Raw genomic sequence first — 19,370 nt, 5'->3', positions numbered from 1 at the left:
GGTTTTTGTTGTGAATTTGCAAGCAAACACTTGAGTGTAACATTCACAGTTGCCTTTTTTGTGAAAGAATAATGAAGACAAGAGACTCTTTAGTAGTAATTTTTAAAAAAAAAAAATATCAAGATTTTTCCTATGTTAAGATAACCCAAATATGTAGTCTTGGTTGATGTTTCAGTGTCATTCTTTCAGCACACCCCATTCCTTTTTCTCATCTGCATAGAGGATAGAAAATGCTGCTGCGTTCCCAATTCCACAAAGTTTTCTTGATCTTTCTAATGCCAACAATATAAGATAGGTGTTTCTTAAAACTTTTTTTCTTCACGACCCTTTCCCATTTTGAAAAAATTATGGGGACCCGAAAATCACGTTTGTGTATGTTTTTTTATTTATTTATTGTATATTGGTGTCTTCCAGTCAATTGACTCCTGACAACTGCCAGGACAAGTCCCTTAAATTTACTTGGTGAGATTTTGGAAGTGGTTTGCCACTGCTTGCTTTCTAAGGTGAGACAGCATGACTGGCCCAAAGTCACCCCACTGGCTTTCATACTTAAGGCAGGACTAGAACTCAATAGTCTCCCAATTTCTGGCCTGGTGCCTTAAGCACTACAACAAAACTGGCTGTCAATATTTACCAAATTAAAATTTTGACAATTTGCTGCTACTGCTGCTTCTACCATTGTTTGATGGAATTTTAATATTGTATTATTTTCCAACATAGACTGGCAAATAAGTTTGAATTTGTGGACCTGAGAGGAACTGGGGGATACCATGCATCCTTAGGAACACAATTTAAAAAACACTGATCTAGATATTGAAGCCAGTACCAAGTCCTGGCAATATTTCCTTACCAACCAAGCAAAAGATAGTACTGATAGTATGAAGTAAGACTGATAGATTCTCTTCAGTGCCCCATATATCAAATTATTATCAAGATATTTAACTCCCCTGCATTCTTCATTTTACATATTGTACTTTCATGTTTGCTCAGGGTTTTGCTTGAAAAAAATTAAAAGAAATTTCAACTGCTAATTACTTCACTTGCTGTAAACACCTGTCTGATATCCATAAATAAAGTGGATTTCTTAAAATACAGTACTGACTTAAAAGAACAGGTTCTATCAACAGTATTGAACTTACTTGAGATTTACTTGGGTTATATAGTTCTTGGTTTCTAAGTAGCATGCCAAGAGCCTATCCAAACGTGGTGTTACGTTTTCCACTGTATGACATTAAAAGAGTTACAACTGGGAAATAACATTTGGAGGAATTCTGAGAGCCACATTAACAGTTTTGGAGATAACCACTTTTAATGCTTGGACCTCATGTTGTGATGCTGATTTAATGGGATGAAAGGGGGAAAGTGATTAGCAGTACTAGACAAAGCCTGTATTTTTTAATTCCAGGAGGTAAGGGGTTTTTTTTCCACTTCAGTCAGAAATTAATAATTCATCAAACTTTGTTCCACTTTAAAGAAGAAACTTTACAAATCTATAAACCGTAAGAAAAGTATTGGGAATTATTACAAATATTGTTTTATTTAGACTTTTAGAATCATTATCTTCAAGGTAAAGACAATGAAGCAAACATGTTGCCAACTCCATTGAATAAAAACTGCAGAATGGCTTCTTCATTTCCAGCCTTTTGAGAGGTCTCTAGTATTCCCTTTTATTTTTTATTTTTCTCATTTTTATGGAGCTGGAGGCTGTCCTTGTGAGACTGCTTGTCCCTTCTTGCCTATAGTGAAGCATCTGATTTGAACTAAAGAGATGAGTGTCCATCATTGAAGAGCCATCTTAAAATGGCGATATACCAAATCCATAATTGTGAATAACTGCAGGCTGTAGAATTAAAATAAATTCAGAGTGTCATATGTTTCTCAGGAGCCTGCTTATGTGCCAGATAGAGAAACAGGATGCTGGAGAGAGCACTGACAAGAAATATAACATCAAACCATCGGTGGTAAAAGTTAAACTGTAATTCTCCTAGAACCTCAGTAATGATAGTACGATACTCTAGAGGCATACTCATTCGAATCAGAAGCACAGAAGACACAAAATACATTCCCTGCAGAGAAAATAACAGAAACATTAGACAATTTTACTGCTGCTGACATAGCTGAGAGAGCACAAGTTGCTACTCAAATGGATTAAAATACTCACCATAATCTGTGCCAGCAACAGAACAATAACATTAGAAGACTTGCTACTTGAGATAGCATAGAAAAACTAAGAAAGATAAGCACAGAAAGTCAGCTGACAGGCTGAAATAATGATAACATGGCAAACATGATTTAATAAATGTTTTAGAGCTAAATTAAAAAAAAGTCACATTAATAATAATAAAACATCTTCATGCTTAATGTAATCATCATCATTAGAACTGCTTCTTAAAAACAATGTAACGTGTGTTAAAACTTTTATTTTTCCATTATGCATATTTTAGCATACTTCACATTCCACTCCACATTCACCCAGAATTATCTAAATCAGTGATGGCAAACCTTTTAGAGACCGAGTGCCCAAACTGCAACCCAAAACCCACTTATGCATCATGGGGTGACAGGTGGGCGTGGCCAATTGGGTGGGCGTGGCTGCAGTGGTAACAGCAGGCTGGGTGGAACTAAAAAGTTCCATCAATCAATTCCAACTTTGCAAGATCTTTTTTTTTCCTGCGAGAAGTTGAAATTGACTGATTGGTTGAACCTTTTTTTTTTTTGCACACGGCGGCGGAGGCCTAAAGCGAAAAGGTTTTATAAAACCCAGCTGAAGGCCTAGGACTGGGGCGACAGCATGCGTGCCCACAGAGAGGGCTCTGAGTGCCACCTCTGGCACCCATGACATAGGTTCGCCACCACTAATCTAAATAATAATAACAATAATTTGTTCTACATGCAAGCAGTCCTTATGATCTTCAGACATGCATTTAAGTGAACAAGTAGGTTAGCCCAAGGAACTGCAGAATTTAGATGAAAAATGCTGTTATGTTTATAGAAATAGCAATCTGTATTTTTGCAAATCCAACACAAATGGCATAGCCCAGGGATAAATGGGACTGTTTAAGTAATAATTATCACATTTTAGCTATAAATAGGGGTACTTGAGCAGTGTGCAACTAAACATATTGCTGACGTGGCAGGATTGGCCAATGATAACTAACCCCTTGAGATGTTTTCTAGTGTGCATAAAAACAACAGCACTTCACTAAGATCATGATTATTATTTGCAATATGATACAACAAAACTATTATATATAAAAAGCACCTTTATTTCAGCCCTATACTGTTAAAACATATCTAAATGAAAAATGGTAACTTAATGTCAAGCAATTTTCTTTTACTTATTAAAATCAATACCAATGTTTTATTGTGACTTTTTAAACAATCACATATTGGAAAACTTTGTTCCCCACCTCTGGCTTTAAAAACTATTAAGTGATGCAGAAAACGCATCTGCACTATATATCTGAAGTAATCTCGGTTACTACAGGTCTTAATACTGCACATCTCTATAAGGTGGTAGACCAAATGTTGGGAACTTCTCAGAACAACAATACCAAGACAAACTCAACTTAAAGCTGTTACTTCCTGCAGTGATTCCATATTTTTGAAGTTTACAATTCAGCCATAACACTTTTACAGACTGATATATTAATATGCTCTCTTCTTTACTTCAACACAGATCATATAATAAGATTGCACTTGGGCTTACCTTTGTGAGTGTTATTAATAAGCCCCTGATAGAGGTGACAATAATTATTCCAACAAGAATAAATGAAATATGCTGGGACCAGAATTTTACCTGTAGTAATAAAGACAGGAAATGGTTAAACCCGCAGAGATACAGACAAGTACATTGACCATGTAGGACATGAAAGGCTATCTTTGCTATTTATGTGCACAGAGCTTTTTCAAGAGTACAAGTAGTCCTTGTTTAGCAACCATGGTGATGAAAAAGTAACTTTGTGACCAGTCCTCAATTTCCAACCTTCACAGGTCTGTAAAGCAAAGGAAATAAGACTATAAGCACAGTCACAGTTTCACTTAGCAACCAAGGTGCCATCCCAATTGTGGGCGTTAAATGAAAACTTCCTGTATTAGCAAAAAAAACAAAACAATTCTTAGTACTGTATAGAGAAACAATGCAGAATTAAGACCGAGCTGTTTATAATTGTCTGTTGCAACCCGGGGCCTCCCAAGTACTCTAAGATATTGAACTGTCTTCAAAAAATAAGATCCAAGAATTATACAGAAAGATAAATAAATCATTGTCTTCTCACAATATATTATCTTAACAGCAGCTATAGAAAAATAAATTTCCCAAGAGTATACTTTCAAAAAAAGTTTAATATTACATTATCAAGCTCTCTATAAAACAGAAATTAAGAATGAATATGGAGATCGGTAGGTAGGATTAAAATCTAAATGAGTTCTTACATCAAACTGTATCCCCAAATAATTCACAGTAATCTCAATTCCTCTTGTTACTGGATCTGTTTTCCCAACTCGGTCAAATACAATATTGATTGTTGCCTGAAGAGATGAAAGACAGAAATATAACAGATACTTTCACTAAAACCATTATAAGATAATACACATTTATCTTTCATAGGCAATGTTTCTGTATGAGAAAAAAATGTCCATTCTGGTTTAAAATGTGATTGTATTTATAATCAACAAAACACATTTTTTTTTAAAAAATGATAGGTTTAGAAAGCATTCTTTTTATTAAGCACATATTTTGTCACACTACAAATTATAAATGATTGTACCAACAGCAGGTTTACATACCATAAAAGTTTTCCAGACACAGTAAATGGAGAAAAAATAACCCAGAAAGTTGAAATATTTCCCTTGGAATGTTTTAGAATATTCTATTCTTTCCTGCAAATAGATTTTTTTTTCAGAGAGAGAAAACATTTAGATTTATTATTTTGAACTAGCATATGGTTTTATATTCAATACGGATCATTTCTACAGATAAAGTTGTTTAGCTTAATAGATAATGAATCTATGGAATTGCAAAATCAACATTTGTCTAACATAAATGAACTGAAATTCCAGAATACGGGAACAAAAACCAAATTTCTGGTATTCTAAGCCTGTCTTTTGAGTCACAAAGCCTGATGTCTATTTCTGGAAAGTTTCAATTTGCAGAACATTCATATTTATACTTGAATTTTTTTTTCTATAAACAGACTTTTTAAAAAGTTGTTCAAGCTTTTAACATAAAAAATAGGCCATTATTATAAAGTCATAACATTTCTCTTGGCTCATTTAATTTTCCAGGTTTTTCTCACATTTTCTCTCATATATCAATCCCAGTTACCCACCCATCAGACTTGGGAACAATGCCCTTAGTTTGCACCTTGGTAGCCTGCAAATCAACTGTTTCCAAGAAAAGTTGCCGACTAAGTTCCTCTAAAGCATCAATTTCTTGCTGGATGAGTGTCAAATCTTAAAACCAAGATAGTCAAGCTCAAAATCATTAATAATTTTGAAAAACATATTTCTTTTTTAAGTGTGATTTTATTTCCCAAACCCAAAAATCAACAGAAAAACAATACTGTGATATCTTTTTTAAGATTTTATTAATGTTAAAAAAAGGAGGGGAACAAACAAAAGCATATTTCATACTGTATAAATGTATCCAGTATACTGTATACATCGATGCACATTGCCTATATAAAAAATATTAGTGTAACCATTGTGATGAAGAACCGATTCATTAAAATCTGAAAAAAATATTTCAAATTTTATTTTATTCTTTAACACATAGTAGATATAAAATAAAATTTGAAATATTTGAAAAAGTGCAATTTTTAAAACAATATGTATGGCAAGGCACACTATTTAAAAAAATGTTTCTTTAAATGTCTGTAAATAACTTGGACATGAAATCAGACATTACTCATTATTGCCATCTGCAGGAACAAAATAAAGGGTGCAATTGAATACTATAAAATATTACATAACTAATTGCAGATCATTTTTAAAATCTCTTTCTGGATAGAAAATACTTATTTGCACACTTTATCCAGACATTTTGAAATGAAGGTGATTTTCTAGATCCATTTCAATTTCGGTAAATATCCAAGTTGGTTCAGAAATTACCTCAGAATAATCTTTCCTGAGCAGCAGGATACAGGAAAATGTAGTCTTGCTGATCTCCTGGCTTTCTAATTAGCTTTCAAAACAATTGAATATGGTATCCTTATGGAATAGGTTTTTGAAGAGGGAGTATTGTTTTATACTCATTATGTTCCTATTTGTCGGGCTGTTCCCAGAAAAGACTAAGGGAGTAATTGTTACATAAATAAGTAGGACTTCATTTAATTCCTGATTTTATTCAATGTGTACCGGAAAATGTGTACCGGAAAAGATTATCCAGGAAACATACATTGAAATGACATTTAGATTTTTATTTTTTGCCTATTCTGGTAAATGTTCTGAATTAGAACTAAGGTAATGGACTGGATGAAGACCAGTAAGTTGAAACTTATCTAAAATAAAAGTGCTACTTTACTAAATTAAAGAAATCATGTCAGTCATATAGCCCGTAGTTAATATCAGGCCATTATTTAAAGTAGGCCAGTCATTTAATGTTCTGAAATGTTGAAATAAGAATGTTTAAAAGAAAGCCTCTTCCTATATATACATAACTGCTTGGGGACTTGGATCATTTCTTTTGAACAATAAAGATAAACAGCTGACTACACAGAGAACAACTACATAAGTAAAATGAAAGTTCCTTCTCAGTTATTAAGCACCACTCTGCAGTACTTTCCCTAAGGAGATATACATGGTATTCATATTGCAGTAGATATTTTCTCCCCAGGCATTTGATACATTGGTTTTAATCTGAAGTGCCCAAATGAAACAAGAAGAATGACTACTGAGGATGTTATTATTTAAACATCCAATTTTTAAAAAATATGACAACTATTAATACCTATGCGTTTCATAAAGAAACAGAAAATGCCAAATACAGGTAGTCCCCGACTTATGATCATAATTGAGCCCAAAAATTATGGCCGTAAATTGTGATGACTGTAAAGGAGATCACCATTTATTTATTTATTTGTTTGTTTGTTTAGATTTTTATCCCGCCCTTCTCCTTACGGACTCAGGGCGGCTGACAGCCTGGTAAAACAAATACAAAGATAAAAATACCCACTTTAAAACCTAATTAAAATGAAATATTTGATGAGGCCATGTGACCAGACCCACTTTTATGACTTTTGCTGTAGTTGTTAAGCATACAAAGTAGTTAAGTGAAATCACTGTTCACTATGGGCCAGTTTTTGCTGGAAACCAGAAGTAAATAACAGTTTCCAGCTAAATAGTTGTAAATCGCAGTCATGTGACTGCAATGCACTGCAAATGAACCTAAACGTGGGCCAGTTACTGAGCGCCCTAAATGCAGTCAATGCAGGAGAAGGCACATAGAAATTTCTAAAGTGGGTTGTAAATACCTTTTGTGGGATTAATTATAACTGTGAATGATTACTAAGCGACCGGTCCGTAAGTCAGACTAGTCATATTTGCAGATTTACTTATAAGTAAATAATCCTTAATGTTAAACATTTTGCTTTTTATAAAATTTTGACCTTATTCTCCTTTAAGAACAGCTGAATCCTATATAATGCAAACATGCAATCACAATAAACCAATCCACAACATAAAGCACTTTAAAGTATAATCAATCACAATTTTTATTTTCCCTTATGGATAAATCAGTTGTTTCTATTAATACTGAGTAAAATGGAAACTATAATGGAAAGTGCTATTTTATAAAAATTAGATTGCTTAAATTAATTATACCTGGCTTTCTATTCTTGCATACGGTCAGTTATATCAATTACTACTTAATGCTCAAGTGGTGATGAACGTGTCCTAGCAGATTAGATGTCAGTGCTTAACACTTACAAACTTGGATTGATATTATTCTCTTCAAGTATATGATCTCCAAAAGCTGAAAGTAAGGTAATTTAATATAACCCATTAATAAAATATTCTACTTTTTTTTCATTTATTGTAAAAGGCAGCAAGCTGATTTTTGGGCCTCCATCTGCAAGTAAAGGATACTTTCACCTCCCGGTGAAGATGTTGTGACACTTTTTATAATTCCCCAGAAACCAGTGGTTTTGTTCTGTACTTCTCCTCTCTGGAACATATTTCTGTGAACCATTGCTATCCTGATTGGAAGACAAAGTTAGGAATGTAAAATCATAAAATATCAACTAGAACCAAATCACACAACATAGCTAATCTGTAAATATTTGTATTTTTTATGTTTTATAAAGTCTGGCATTCAAAATTTAAAGGAACATTCAGAATTCCATTCAGAAAGAAATCAAGCAGATTTGGTGTAGAAGTGTGCTACTGCTCACGCTATTATGTCAAAGTAAAAAGTGCTTCCAATTAGGAATAAACTACATTACATTCTATGAATTACATCTACATGTATTTATTACTGGAGGTGACTCATTTAAATCAGGGATATTCTAATGAATTATTCCTAAAATAGAACTAACTTTTAACCTTGCTAGCTGGTAATGAAGAAAGTTGAAACTTTTTTAAGTATTAGTCAAGAGAACATCCATACTGTTCTTCAAAATATATTAAGTAACACAGTTTAACCGAGGTTTAATACTACTATACTATAAATCTTATATTAATTTTAAATTCTAAACAGAATACTAATCCCAGATAAGTACCCAAGTACACAAATTGAGATAAAATTTGGATCTGTACTTTGCTCAGATTTCATCCACACTTATATCAGGATCTTATGATATAAAATCTTGTTCAATAGCAAATAATTTCTTGTTGGACACTAAGATGCTTTAATATCTTTATCTGACCTTTTCTTTTTGCTGATGATCATGTCCATTGTCTGGAGGAGTCGACGTTCTAGAGATAGAATATCAGCATCTGTGACATTCCTATAATAGATGTATATATCTAGAATTATTCCTATGATTTCTAGAACAATCTCTTCCTAATTCCAGCTATTCTCTGATTCTTCTTCATAACTGGATTACAACAAAAACTGCAAATACAAATACACATACATACATAGAGATAGACAGACAGACAGATACAGACAGACAGACATGAAGAAAGACAGAGAGATAGAAACAGACAGATGGATTTTAAAACTGCTTTGAATCTTTTTGAGGAGGGGAGATTTACCTGAGAAAATAAGACATATACGTGTATGGACAATTCACTGCACCAAAGCCAGAGAGCAAGGCCATGAGGGTTACCCCAATCACTCCCACCCTACTGATGAGTTGTTCTATAGATAGAATTCCTGATAAAAAGAAAATACCACAAGGTTAATTTCATCATTACATTTACTGAAAACAATAGAAAAGCAGAATCTCATTACCATATTAGATCTACACCATTTTGTTTTAATTATTTAGATACTCCTTCGTAAGAACCCTCAAGTGTGCTCTTGTAATGGGGCAAAAACCTATCTGTGTATTTAACAGACTGCTTTGCCAAGAATAATTAGGAAAAAAATGAGCCATAATTTTTAATATAGCTGTCATAATCTTGGAATCATTCTGGATTAAGTGAAAAACTTCAACTGAAAATGAGTACTCCCAAAGAGTGTCTAATTTTCCCTAGTCAACAATGCTTTCTTTTGTTTTATGCCAAACTGAAATACAATAAATTGAATGGAAGCAGATAAAGAACCAGGTTGTTGTGGCTTCTAATAATCATTATCAGTGAAAGAGACAGAATGCCTTGTACCCTTACTTGAAAACTGGCAAAGACAGCAATATAGTTCAGTTCACTGTAGCACATCTCACTTAATTTTGCTTCTGGAACTCACGATGAATTTTGGTTTCTGCTTACTTTATTTATTTGATTACATACAAGTTTAACAGACAAATCTTCAGAGCCCTTAAAAATGGTGAAACAAGAAAAGCCAGAATGCCATAAATTATGTTGTAAGTTGAGGACCACTTATATCTTGTAATGAAGCTAATTTACAATTTTAAACTGAAGTCTGTGTTAAGCTTAACAATGTGATTGTCTACTTAGAAATAACTTTTTACAAACTAGGGCTCCCTTCAGAACTGTAATCACGTGCAAGCAAATATTAGATATAGCGGGAATTCCAGTATTTTTGTTCTGACCCCTATTGGCCATGAAGTTGTTCCAAATCATTAATTCCATTATTGCATTATGACTATTTGCAGTCCCAACTTGCGCATCACTAACATACGTGGATGTCTTGTTATCCAGGGAGGCCAGGGCATGCAGTGGCAGCAGGAAGAAGATGGTGAAAGTCAACTGGGGATGTTATGGGGGCAGCAGTGGTAGGCAATAGTGGTGTACATAATGGCCAAAAAGGTAGAAATATGGAGAGATAGGCGGGTGTCACTAAGTGGTGTGATCACATGATGTATCACCTAACAACTGCTCTGCTTAGTGATGGAAATTCCATTTCCAATTACGATAATTAAGCAAGGACTACCTAGTACAACTAAGGCAAACCACAAACACGTTTATATTCTCAAAACACTGCAAGAAGAGCTTTTTTGCATTCAAGTCAGAAGCACTGAGGCACTTCCAGGTTCAAAGTGACCCCGTTGCCTTGGGGACTCCCAGTTGGGGGCTCCTTTCATGTCACAGGAGCTCTCAGGTCTCAAACACGGGCTTGCTAACCTCCTGCCCAGCACTCCCAACCACTCGAGCCACTGTGCTCCTTGCAAGAAGAGTTTATCCAACACCATAGCCCAGTGGTGGCGAACCTATGGCATGGGTGCCAGAGGCGGCACTCAGAGCCCTCTCTGTGGGCACACGTGCCGTCACCCCAGTCCTAGGCCTTCAGCTGGGTTTTATAAAACCTTTTCGCTTTAGGCCTCCGCCGCCATGTGCAAAAAAAAAAAAAAAAGGTTCAATCAATCAATTTCAACTTCTCGCGGGAAAAAAAAGATCTTGCAAAATTGGAATTGATTGATTTAACTTTTTAGTCCCACCCGGTCTGCCGTTACCACCACAGCCATGCCCACCCAATGGGCCACGCCCACCCAATGGGCCACACCCACCCAATGGGCCACACCCAACCGGCACTCGACCATGCATAAATGGGTTTTGGGTTGCAGTTTGGGCACACAGTCTCTAAAAGGTTCGCCATCACTGCCATAGCCCAATGGTTGGGAGAGAGCCAGGCTTTCAAAACCTTATGGAAAACCAACAGGGTCAGCACCATCAAATATTTTTTTTGGGGGGGGGAAAGAAGGCGGGACAGTATTCTGTTCCAAAAGGCAGTCACACCAACAGAAGTTCCCATCTATAGCTGCACAAATCAAAAAACAGTCAGATGTGCACTTACAAGTTAATGAAATAATAAAACTCACCATGTTTTGGACTAAGGATAGGAAATGGATCTCCCAGTTTCCAGAAGAAATACATAAATATTAGCCAGACAACACAGGCAAAAAGAAGTCTATGTCTGTGTACTGAAAGTAATAGAAAGAAAATTAATATTTTATGTTAATTACACTGAAAAATATTATTTAAACATTATAGTGCCACTATAATTTTTATTTTCAATATTCATGATACTTACACAATCGGATGTTGCTCACAACAAAGTAACCAATGTAAAAGGGCACCATGAACACCAGAACAAGCAAAATCACGCAAAGATTTAATTTCCAATGGAAATACCGAGAGCTGGAAGTAAGGGAAGGATTGATGTTTATTTAATCATCGTCACAAAATAATTCTAGCTTTACTTTTTGTCTACTTTCATCTAGTAAGCAATTCTCTGCATAAAATATAAAAAATTTACACTTATAATCAAATATAATTTTAGAAATATGCACAGTAATAGACTATATACGTTATACATTAAATGTTCTTGTCAAAATTATGTCAATTGTTCAGATACTTTTATTTGATCTCCTTTCCACCAGCCAATTTTTTTTTTAAAAAAATTCAAAGTTATATAGTTTCCCATTAGTGTAATTTCAGAAGACACATTTTTATTATTTGTCTAAAAGCATGCATTTTAAGCTTTAAAGTCCAAAAAACATATAAAGATTTTCATCAATGCCCCTCAGAGGGCAAGTGTTCATTAACAAGCAAAGATACTTTAGTAAATAATACATAAATTATTGAGGAAAATATGTGTTCACTGAATTGGAGTTATACAAATAGAATTATGTGCATTTGGGAACCATACATATTTTGGCATTTGCTGATACTGCTTGGAAAGCTTAGTAATTTTAGATCAGAGAACCAATAACTTATATCATACCACTGTGGCAATTTCTTTAATGTGTCTTTACCCTTAAGGAATGCTGCCAGTACTTAACAGCAACATTTTTGAAAAGAAACAAATAATAAAACAGCCTGGCCATCATTTTTCTACTTTGTTTCAGCACCCAGCTGCACATTAATAGTGTATACTCACATCTTATGTTTAAACATGCTAAAACATTAAATGGCGATGAAGCCACAAATAAATAAGCAAATCTATCAATTATACTAAGATCCCAGTGCCATGTTATGCAGCTGGAATTTAATGTCATCTTACCTGCTGCTTAGGATGCCTAGAATCTCAAAAATGATAAGTTCAAACATGGTGCATGAAAAAGCAAAGGTTACAGAGAAGACAACCTGTACAACATACTGCCGAACCTGTAACGAAGCGAACATAAACATTTTTGAATTAATTTTTATGTAATTGTTATGGATGTAATGGACATTCATAACAAAAATAAAAGATCAGACTATCCTGGAATTAAATACATACAGGATGATATATGTAAGCAAGTATTTGCTGAGATAAAATCTGTACTAATATATATTTACATTCCCAGTCTGAACATTTTTCAAAAAGAGAAAAATATTTTTTAAATAAAGGTTTTAATCTAAAATTTATTTCCTTAGCATTAATTTCTCTGGATGACTGTTTTCATATAGGACAATGGCAGATTTTTAAAAAATCTTAAAAGTATCTATTTTTTTTTGACAATTCTCAAATGCCTGCAATTCTATTAAATGTCTACTTCTGTGCAAGTGCAGAGTTTGTGCATCCTTACAAGGCATATTACAATGTGTAATTTTTTTACATAATTCTACATTGGTGGTTTTACTTTTAAATCACAAGGAAGTTTCAATTAGAAGTCAGTGTTCTGATTAATTCCTAATAGTCCAGTTGCTGTTAGCCTTGTGCATGGCACTAAAATCTTGGCTGTTCCCCTAAACATTTGGGCTGGGAAGTTAAGTGAACTCTTCCAGCTTATGTTGTTTTTATGGTAAGATGGAATTTATTTTTCCAATCACAAAAATTCCAATTTACAATAAAACCCGTTGTTTTTGCTATTGGTTTTAATTGTTTAACTGTTGTTGTAATTATTAGCTTTCAACATGTATGTTGCCCAGATTACTGCTATAATTTATAATTTAAATTTCTCACCTCATAGTCTTTGAAGAGCCGGCGCATGAAGAACAACCATCCAAATCCAAAAAACAGCACCTGCAGAAGCAAATAAAAAGAATATCATCCGTAACTGTAAACACATGCCCACCATCTGACAAAAATACAAAATAAAAAGTAAAAATAAATATGAAAATAATAATTAAAAAGAATGAATTAAAAAGAAAACAAAAAAGCAAATAAACACAAAGGACAGATTTAATGGACTACTAGGTCTTTTTCTTCCATCAGTTTTGTGTTTCTGTGTATGTAGCTAATGGCTAGAATGCTGTTTGCAAAATGTGGAAATCTCAAAGCATATTAGCATATGAAAAAATGCTGTTGTTATGAAGGTAAGATAACCTTATAAACATATTTATAAGTGTGTGTGTCTGTGTGTTTAATGGTTGGATAAATGAATTATTTGCTTTAACCACAAACATTTTAAAACACTCATTGTACCAATATTGTAGCTACATTTTCCAATTTAAAAGCTCATTCTGAACCCTAAGGAAAGTTAAGTGTTTTGTGGAGACTGCGTAAATATATCTCTAGGTCATGAAAAATATTTAACAAACGAGATAAAACAGAACAAAATTTCACAGAACGGAATATCTCATTATTATTTACATAGCATTTATAAAAAAAACTGTTGCATAAAGCCATCTTGGTTCTTGAAACTATTCTGTATGTCCTGGAGAATATTAATTTTAATCATTTAGTAAAAAAAAAAAAAACTGCACCATGCAAAGTGAGATATTAGTGTAAGCATATAGGTCAGTGGTGGCGAATCTTTTAGAAACTGAGTGCCCAAACTGCAACCCAAAACCCACTTTTGTATCGCTGGGTGCCGGGTGGGCATGGCCCGCCGGGTGGGCGTGGCTACGGTGGTCATGGCAGACTGGGTGGGTGTGACCAGGATGGGCATGGCCAGCTTGATGCTGCTCCTGGGGAGGGATGCCTGTGGGGCCCGGGCAGGGTTGGGGGAGATCCAGGGGGTCTCTGGCGGGTGGGTCAGTGGGCAGGAGGGCATCTTACTCAGCTGATAGCTTGGGTGGGGAAGGGGGCAGCCGCACCCCCTCCCAAACGCTGCTGTCTCACAAAACTAGGATGAAAACTCCAAAAAGTGACAAGAAAAAAAAGTTAAAGAGTGTCTCACACCCTGGGCGGGAGTGGAAGGGCATGGGGGGAGGCTCCTGAGCCCCGCAGCTCTTCCGAGGGGGGAGGAGAATGGGGAGGGGCTGTGCTGGGATCAGGGCTCCTCGTGCCTTCTGCTGCCTGCCTGCGCTCTTCTGCCCCAGATGCTGCAGCTCCACTTGCCTGGCAGGGCTGGGGCATGCTCGCGCACGGGGACACACATGGGGCTGCTGCCTCGCTTGCCGTGCTAGGGCTGGGCTGGACTGGACTGGGCACAGAGCCTCCACACTTCTTCCCCTGCAGACATCGGGAGCACCCACTCCGCCTACCACTCGTCCTAGGTGCCATCATCCCGCGCTCTCCAGCCCATCGCCGGCCAGGCGGGCATGCTGAGCTTGGGCCTCGGGCAGATGGAGGACAGAGGCGAGTGAGAGCTGTGCCTGCCTCCCCTCTGCCTGAGGATGTGTGCGGGGAGAGACGCTACCCGACTTGGTAAGCTGCGGTCTGCCTGCAGGAGGAGGATGGAGGAGGAGGGCTGGCCGGGGATGGGTGCAGCGCTGCCTACAGAGGGAATCTGACCAGCCCCAGCCTGGAGGTGGGGGAGAGGCCGAGGGAGCCGGGAGACAGGCATGGTGCTCGGGGGTAGCTGCTCTCCCCCCCCCGCAGAAGGGCTGGCTGGCTTTGGTGTCACTTGGGCAGGTCTGGCCGCACATCTGCCCAGCGGTGCTGGCCCTTCCTTCCTTCCTTCTCCCTCCCCTCCTTCCTTCCTCTCTCTCTCACTTTCTCCAAAGTCGAAACTTACGTGTCCTCCTTCCCCCACTTGCCTTCTGCAAAGCACAAGTGGACACCGCATCCTACTTGTCTTCTCCAAACTCATGCCCACCATTGCTTCTAAAGGCCATCTGCTCGCTCACTCGCTGCACTCCTGCCAAAACCTGCTTTAATAGGTTCCCCTCTCCCCGCCCAGCTCTTGCAGCTGTTCCCGCGAGACCGCTACTGGATTCTGTTCCCCTGCCCTCTCCAGTTCCCACTAGTCAGGTGCAGGTGGAGAGGGGGAGGGGAGCGTCACTCTGATGCACATGCCAACAGAAAGGGCTCTGCATGCCCAGTCTGGCACGCGTGCCATAGGTTCGCCACCACAGATATAGGTAATCCTTGAATACAACTGGCTTCTTAGTGACTGTTCAAAGTTATGATGGACATTCCTTCAGAAATTCTGTTGGCTGTGCCCCCCATGTAATTTTATTCTTATATTTTTATTTATTAAAAAAATGAGATCTCAGGATGCAGGTGTTTCCATGAAAATGGGGGATATCTTGCATATTTTCTAAAATGGAGAATTAATTGTTCTTTGCTTTTGTTTCTTCATTCCAGCAGACCTTGAAAGACATTTAAATCTAGCTATCTCAAAATCTTACAGAATCTGTATTTGGGACTTTTTTCCTTTCTCTGTTTTTATAATGAACAGTTTTGGAGAATTCAAAACCTTGAATTTCATGATCTTAAAATTACTGAAGAAAGTTATCAATGTAAAGATTAATGTTGACTTCTTTGGCGAGAGATAAAACTTCTAAACAGTTTCACAAACTTAAACTGCATCTTAGTGTAGCACTCAAGATCCCAACCTGATCCAACTAAAACTTTGTGTGTAATTCATAAAGACCTCTAAGAATTGCTGTTACTAAATTCTAATTGTTAATATTTCATTAGCTCTTATTAAATGTATTAGGATTATGCATATACTTTATTAAACTATAATTATTAACTGAAATTTATATTAAATGATATATGCTTAAGAGCAGCCCTTCAAATCCAGGACTGAACAAACTGCTCACCTTTGGTACAGAATACCCTGACCTCAATATATACTATTACACAGAATGGGAAAAAATTGCTAACCAATGTTCTGCTACATGTTTGTCTTAAACCAGGGGTCCCCAACACCCCGGTCCATGGACCAGCACCAGGCTGCCCAAACAAGCGAAGCCCCATCTGCGGGATGCAGGCAGCACATAAAATCACACCCCTCCTGTCCGCGGAAAAATCTCTCTCCACGGAACTGGTCCCTGATGCCCAAAATGTTGGGGGCTCGTGTCTTAAACCATTCCTACAAGTAGGATTTACAACATATTTTGCTGTCCCTGCATTTGTAACGCAATTTTTTACAATAAACTGGGTGTTGCTATGTATAGAAGTTTTAGGTTGCACCAAGGTTTATCGATGTATGTAATTTAGAGAATGTTGTTTATGAATGCCTATCTGAAGAATTAATAGAAAAACAATACTTTTGATTATTCTGTAAAGTTTCAAAAATCCTGCTTCAAGGGAGGTCTTGGTTTATTTCCTTCACCAAAAGTGAAAGCTCGGTTGCTTTCATTTTTTATGGGTAGCAGATAAAGTATTTCAAGCATCTGTTCCGACGATCGCTTTGCCTAAAACAAACTGGATTAAACGGGTTTGCTATAAAAGTTGCTTGTGCAACGCATTAAACCCGTGTCTCAGCCAATAGGCATGTGTGACCAGGCTCAAATTATCTAGAAAGGGCATAAATGCTTGAAAAAGTGGAAGGACAGAGAAGAGGACGACCAGCACCAAAGTGGGTGGACTCGGTGACACTAGTGATGATGAGTGGACCTTTGGAAGACCTGAACAACCAACCCACAAGCTCGGAGAACCAACCTTCACTCTCAGACCAGAAAAAGGCTAGGCTAGGCCTAGCCCTAGATCAGTGTTTCCCAACCTTGACAATTTTAAGGCATGTGGACTTCAACTCCCAGAATTCCACAGCCAGCATTGCTGGCTGTGGAATTCTGGGAGTTGAAGTCCACATGCCTTAAAATTGTCAAGGTTGAGAAACACTGCGCCTAGATCAGGGCTTTTCAACCAGTGGTACGGGTACCACCTGTGGTACACTGGCACCTGGCAGGTGGTACGCGACCATCCTAGAAAAGTGGGAACAGGGGAGGGGAATGAGCTGAACCGGTGGCAGCACCGCACAAGCCTGAGCGAGAGATGGCTGGAGCTGCAGGGCTGTCAGGGCTCAGCAGAAGCGCCAGGATCAGCACCAGGCTCCAGCTGGAGCTCGGCGCTGATCCTGGAGCTTCTGCTGAGCTCAGAAGAAGCGCCGATCAGCTGGAATGTTGTAGCATCTCCAGGGTCTTGTGATTTACATTCAGATGCTTGGCAACTGATTCATATTTATGACGGTCACAGTGTCCCAGGGTCATGTGAAGTGACCAAAACCTGCTGCAACCACCTACCAGACGGGAAGGGGGGGAATAAAAACCAAACACCCCCCCACACCCCACTCCCGCTGCCAATCCTCAACAGAAATGCTCACAACAATGAAAACCTCGGACAGGAGGAAGAGCGCTGCCAGTGGGCAAGCAGGTGTCTTGCTCGACTGTGGCTTGGGGGGACCCTTTTTTCAGTGCCATTGTAACTTCGAACAGTCACTAAGCGAACTGTTGCAAGTTGAGGACTACCTGTACTTTTATCACTTTTTTCCTTTTTTTTGTCATCAAGTTTTTGACCCCTTGCTAGGCGACTGGTGGGACTGGGATATTGCCATATCCTAAAAGTGGTACAATGGGTGAAAAGATCGAAAAGCCCTGGCCTAGATCCTCGTGGAGATGATCTCTGCAGTTGCTAGGAATCGAAAACGATTTGAGGGCGCGCAGTCACTCTTGTGAGGCCAGCCTTTACCGTTAATCATGGCTTAAGGTGTCGTGCAACAAACCCCTCGACATTGAGTAAACCACGGCTCACTGAATCCCCGGTGCACCACGTCACGCTAACACAGCCAGTTAAAGAGGAATCCAGGCCTCCGCGCATTTTCCGAAGCCCAATTCCCAAATGCAACCCCGAGCACTTGGTCAGAATGGGCCACTGGCAGGCAGACGTTAATTCACCGGAACCCTCTTGGGTGGGATGACTCCTCTAAAAGAAAACAAAAGCAACTTCTAAAGCAGGGGTAGTCAACCTGGGCTCTTTTATGACTCGTGGACTTCAACTCCCAGAATTCCTGAGCCAGCTTAGCTGGCTCAGGAATTCTGGGAGTTGAAGTCCACGAGTCATAAAAGAGCCCAGGTTGACTACCCCTGTTCTAAAGGAAGAGCCGAGCTTTCCCACGCCCGATTAAGCCCCTGACTTAAAGAGGGGCCGTGCTCGGCTGGGAAAAAGGGAAGCAACTCAATTCGCGGTCCCCCGTCCCCCCTCTTTCCATCGTCCCTTGCAAGGCCAGGATTCCCTTCTATCCGGAAGCAGGACTGCCCCTCCTGCCCGTCTTCTCCCGCCTTTCGCTGCTGCGCGCCTCAGCCTAGCCTGACGTGGAAGGAACAGAGAAGCCCGGTACCTGGGAGACGACCATAATGCTGGAATCGATCAAGAAACTCATGGTGCACAGCCCGTCCGAGGCGGGCGGGATGCCTCTTCCCCCCCCCGCAACGCGCCCCCTCTGCCGAGCTCGCGCCTTTCCTGCAGAAGGGAGACGCAGCCCCGCCCCCTTCGCTTCCTCGGGCCTGAGGCGAAAGCTTGGACGGGTTGCAGAGATAGGAAAGTGGAAGAGCAGCCCGAGCCCTTTTCTGCTCCTCTCGTTTCGCCCGCTCTCAGTCTGTCTTTTCTCTCCCCCTCCCTAATTTATTCCCCCCCGGGGAGATTCAGGGAATTGATGAAGCACAGAAAGAATCCCAAAGGTGCTTTTTTTTTCAAGAGGCAACTGGACTTTGTTTTTCTTTGAAGATGTTCCGTTTCTCGATCGATCGATCGGAATAGAGCTGGAAAG

General features: G+C 38.5%; 1 protein-coding gene across 1 annotated transcript; it reads right to left on the bottom strand.

The window, feature by feature from the left end:
- Positions 1 to 1,530: 1,530 nt before the first annotated feature.
- On the bottom strand, positions 1,531 to 19,033 carry GPR89B (G protein-coupled receptor 89B). The gene is made up of 14 exons (XM_015817716.1): positions 18,942 to 19,033; positions 13,451 to 13,510; positions 12,566 to 12,669; positions 11,594 to 11,700; positions 11,382 to 11,483; positions 9,196 to 9,316; positions 8,865 to 8,945; positions 8,086 to 8,195; positions 5,366 to 5,454; positions 4,789 to 4,881; positions 4,435 to 4,530; positions 3,710 to 3,799; positions 2,162 to 2,227; positions 1,531 to 2,066 (listed from the first exon to the last, which is right to left on the bottom strand). Exons 1-14 carry the CDS (start codon positions 18,981 to 18,983, stop codon positions 1,860 to 1,862), a joined length of 1,368 nt encoding a protein of 455 aa, XP_015673202.1. The 5' UTR covers positions 18,984 to 19,033; the 3' UTR covers positions 1,531 to 1,859.
- Positions 19,034 to 19,370: the final 337 nt, after the last annotated feature.

This window comes from Protobothrops mucrosquamatus, unplaced genomic scaffold (assembly GCF_001527695.2).
Source record: "Protobothrops mucrosquamatus isolate PMUCROS unplaced genomic scaffold, P.Mucros_1.0 scaffold624, whole genome shotgun sequence".
NCBI lineage: Eukaryota > Metazoa > Chordata > Lepidosauria > Squamata > Viperidae > Protobothrops > Protobothrops mucrosquamatus.
Note: the sequence above shows the minus strand (reverse complement) of the source record. Positions and strands in the feature narration are given on the sequence as shown.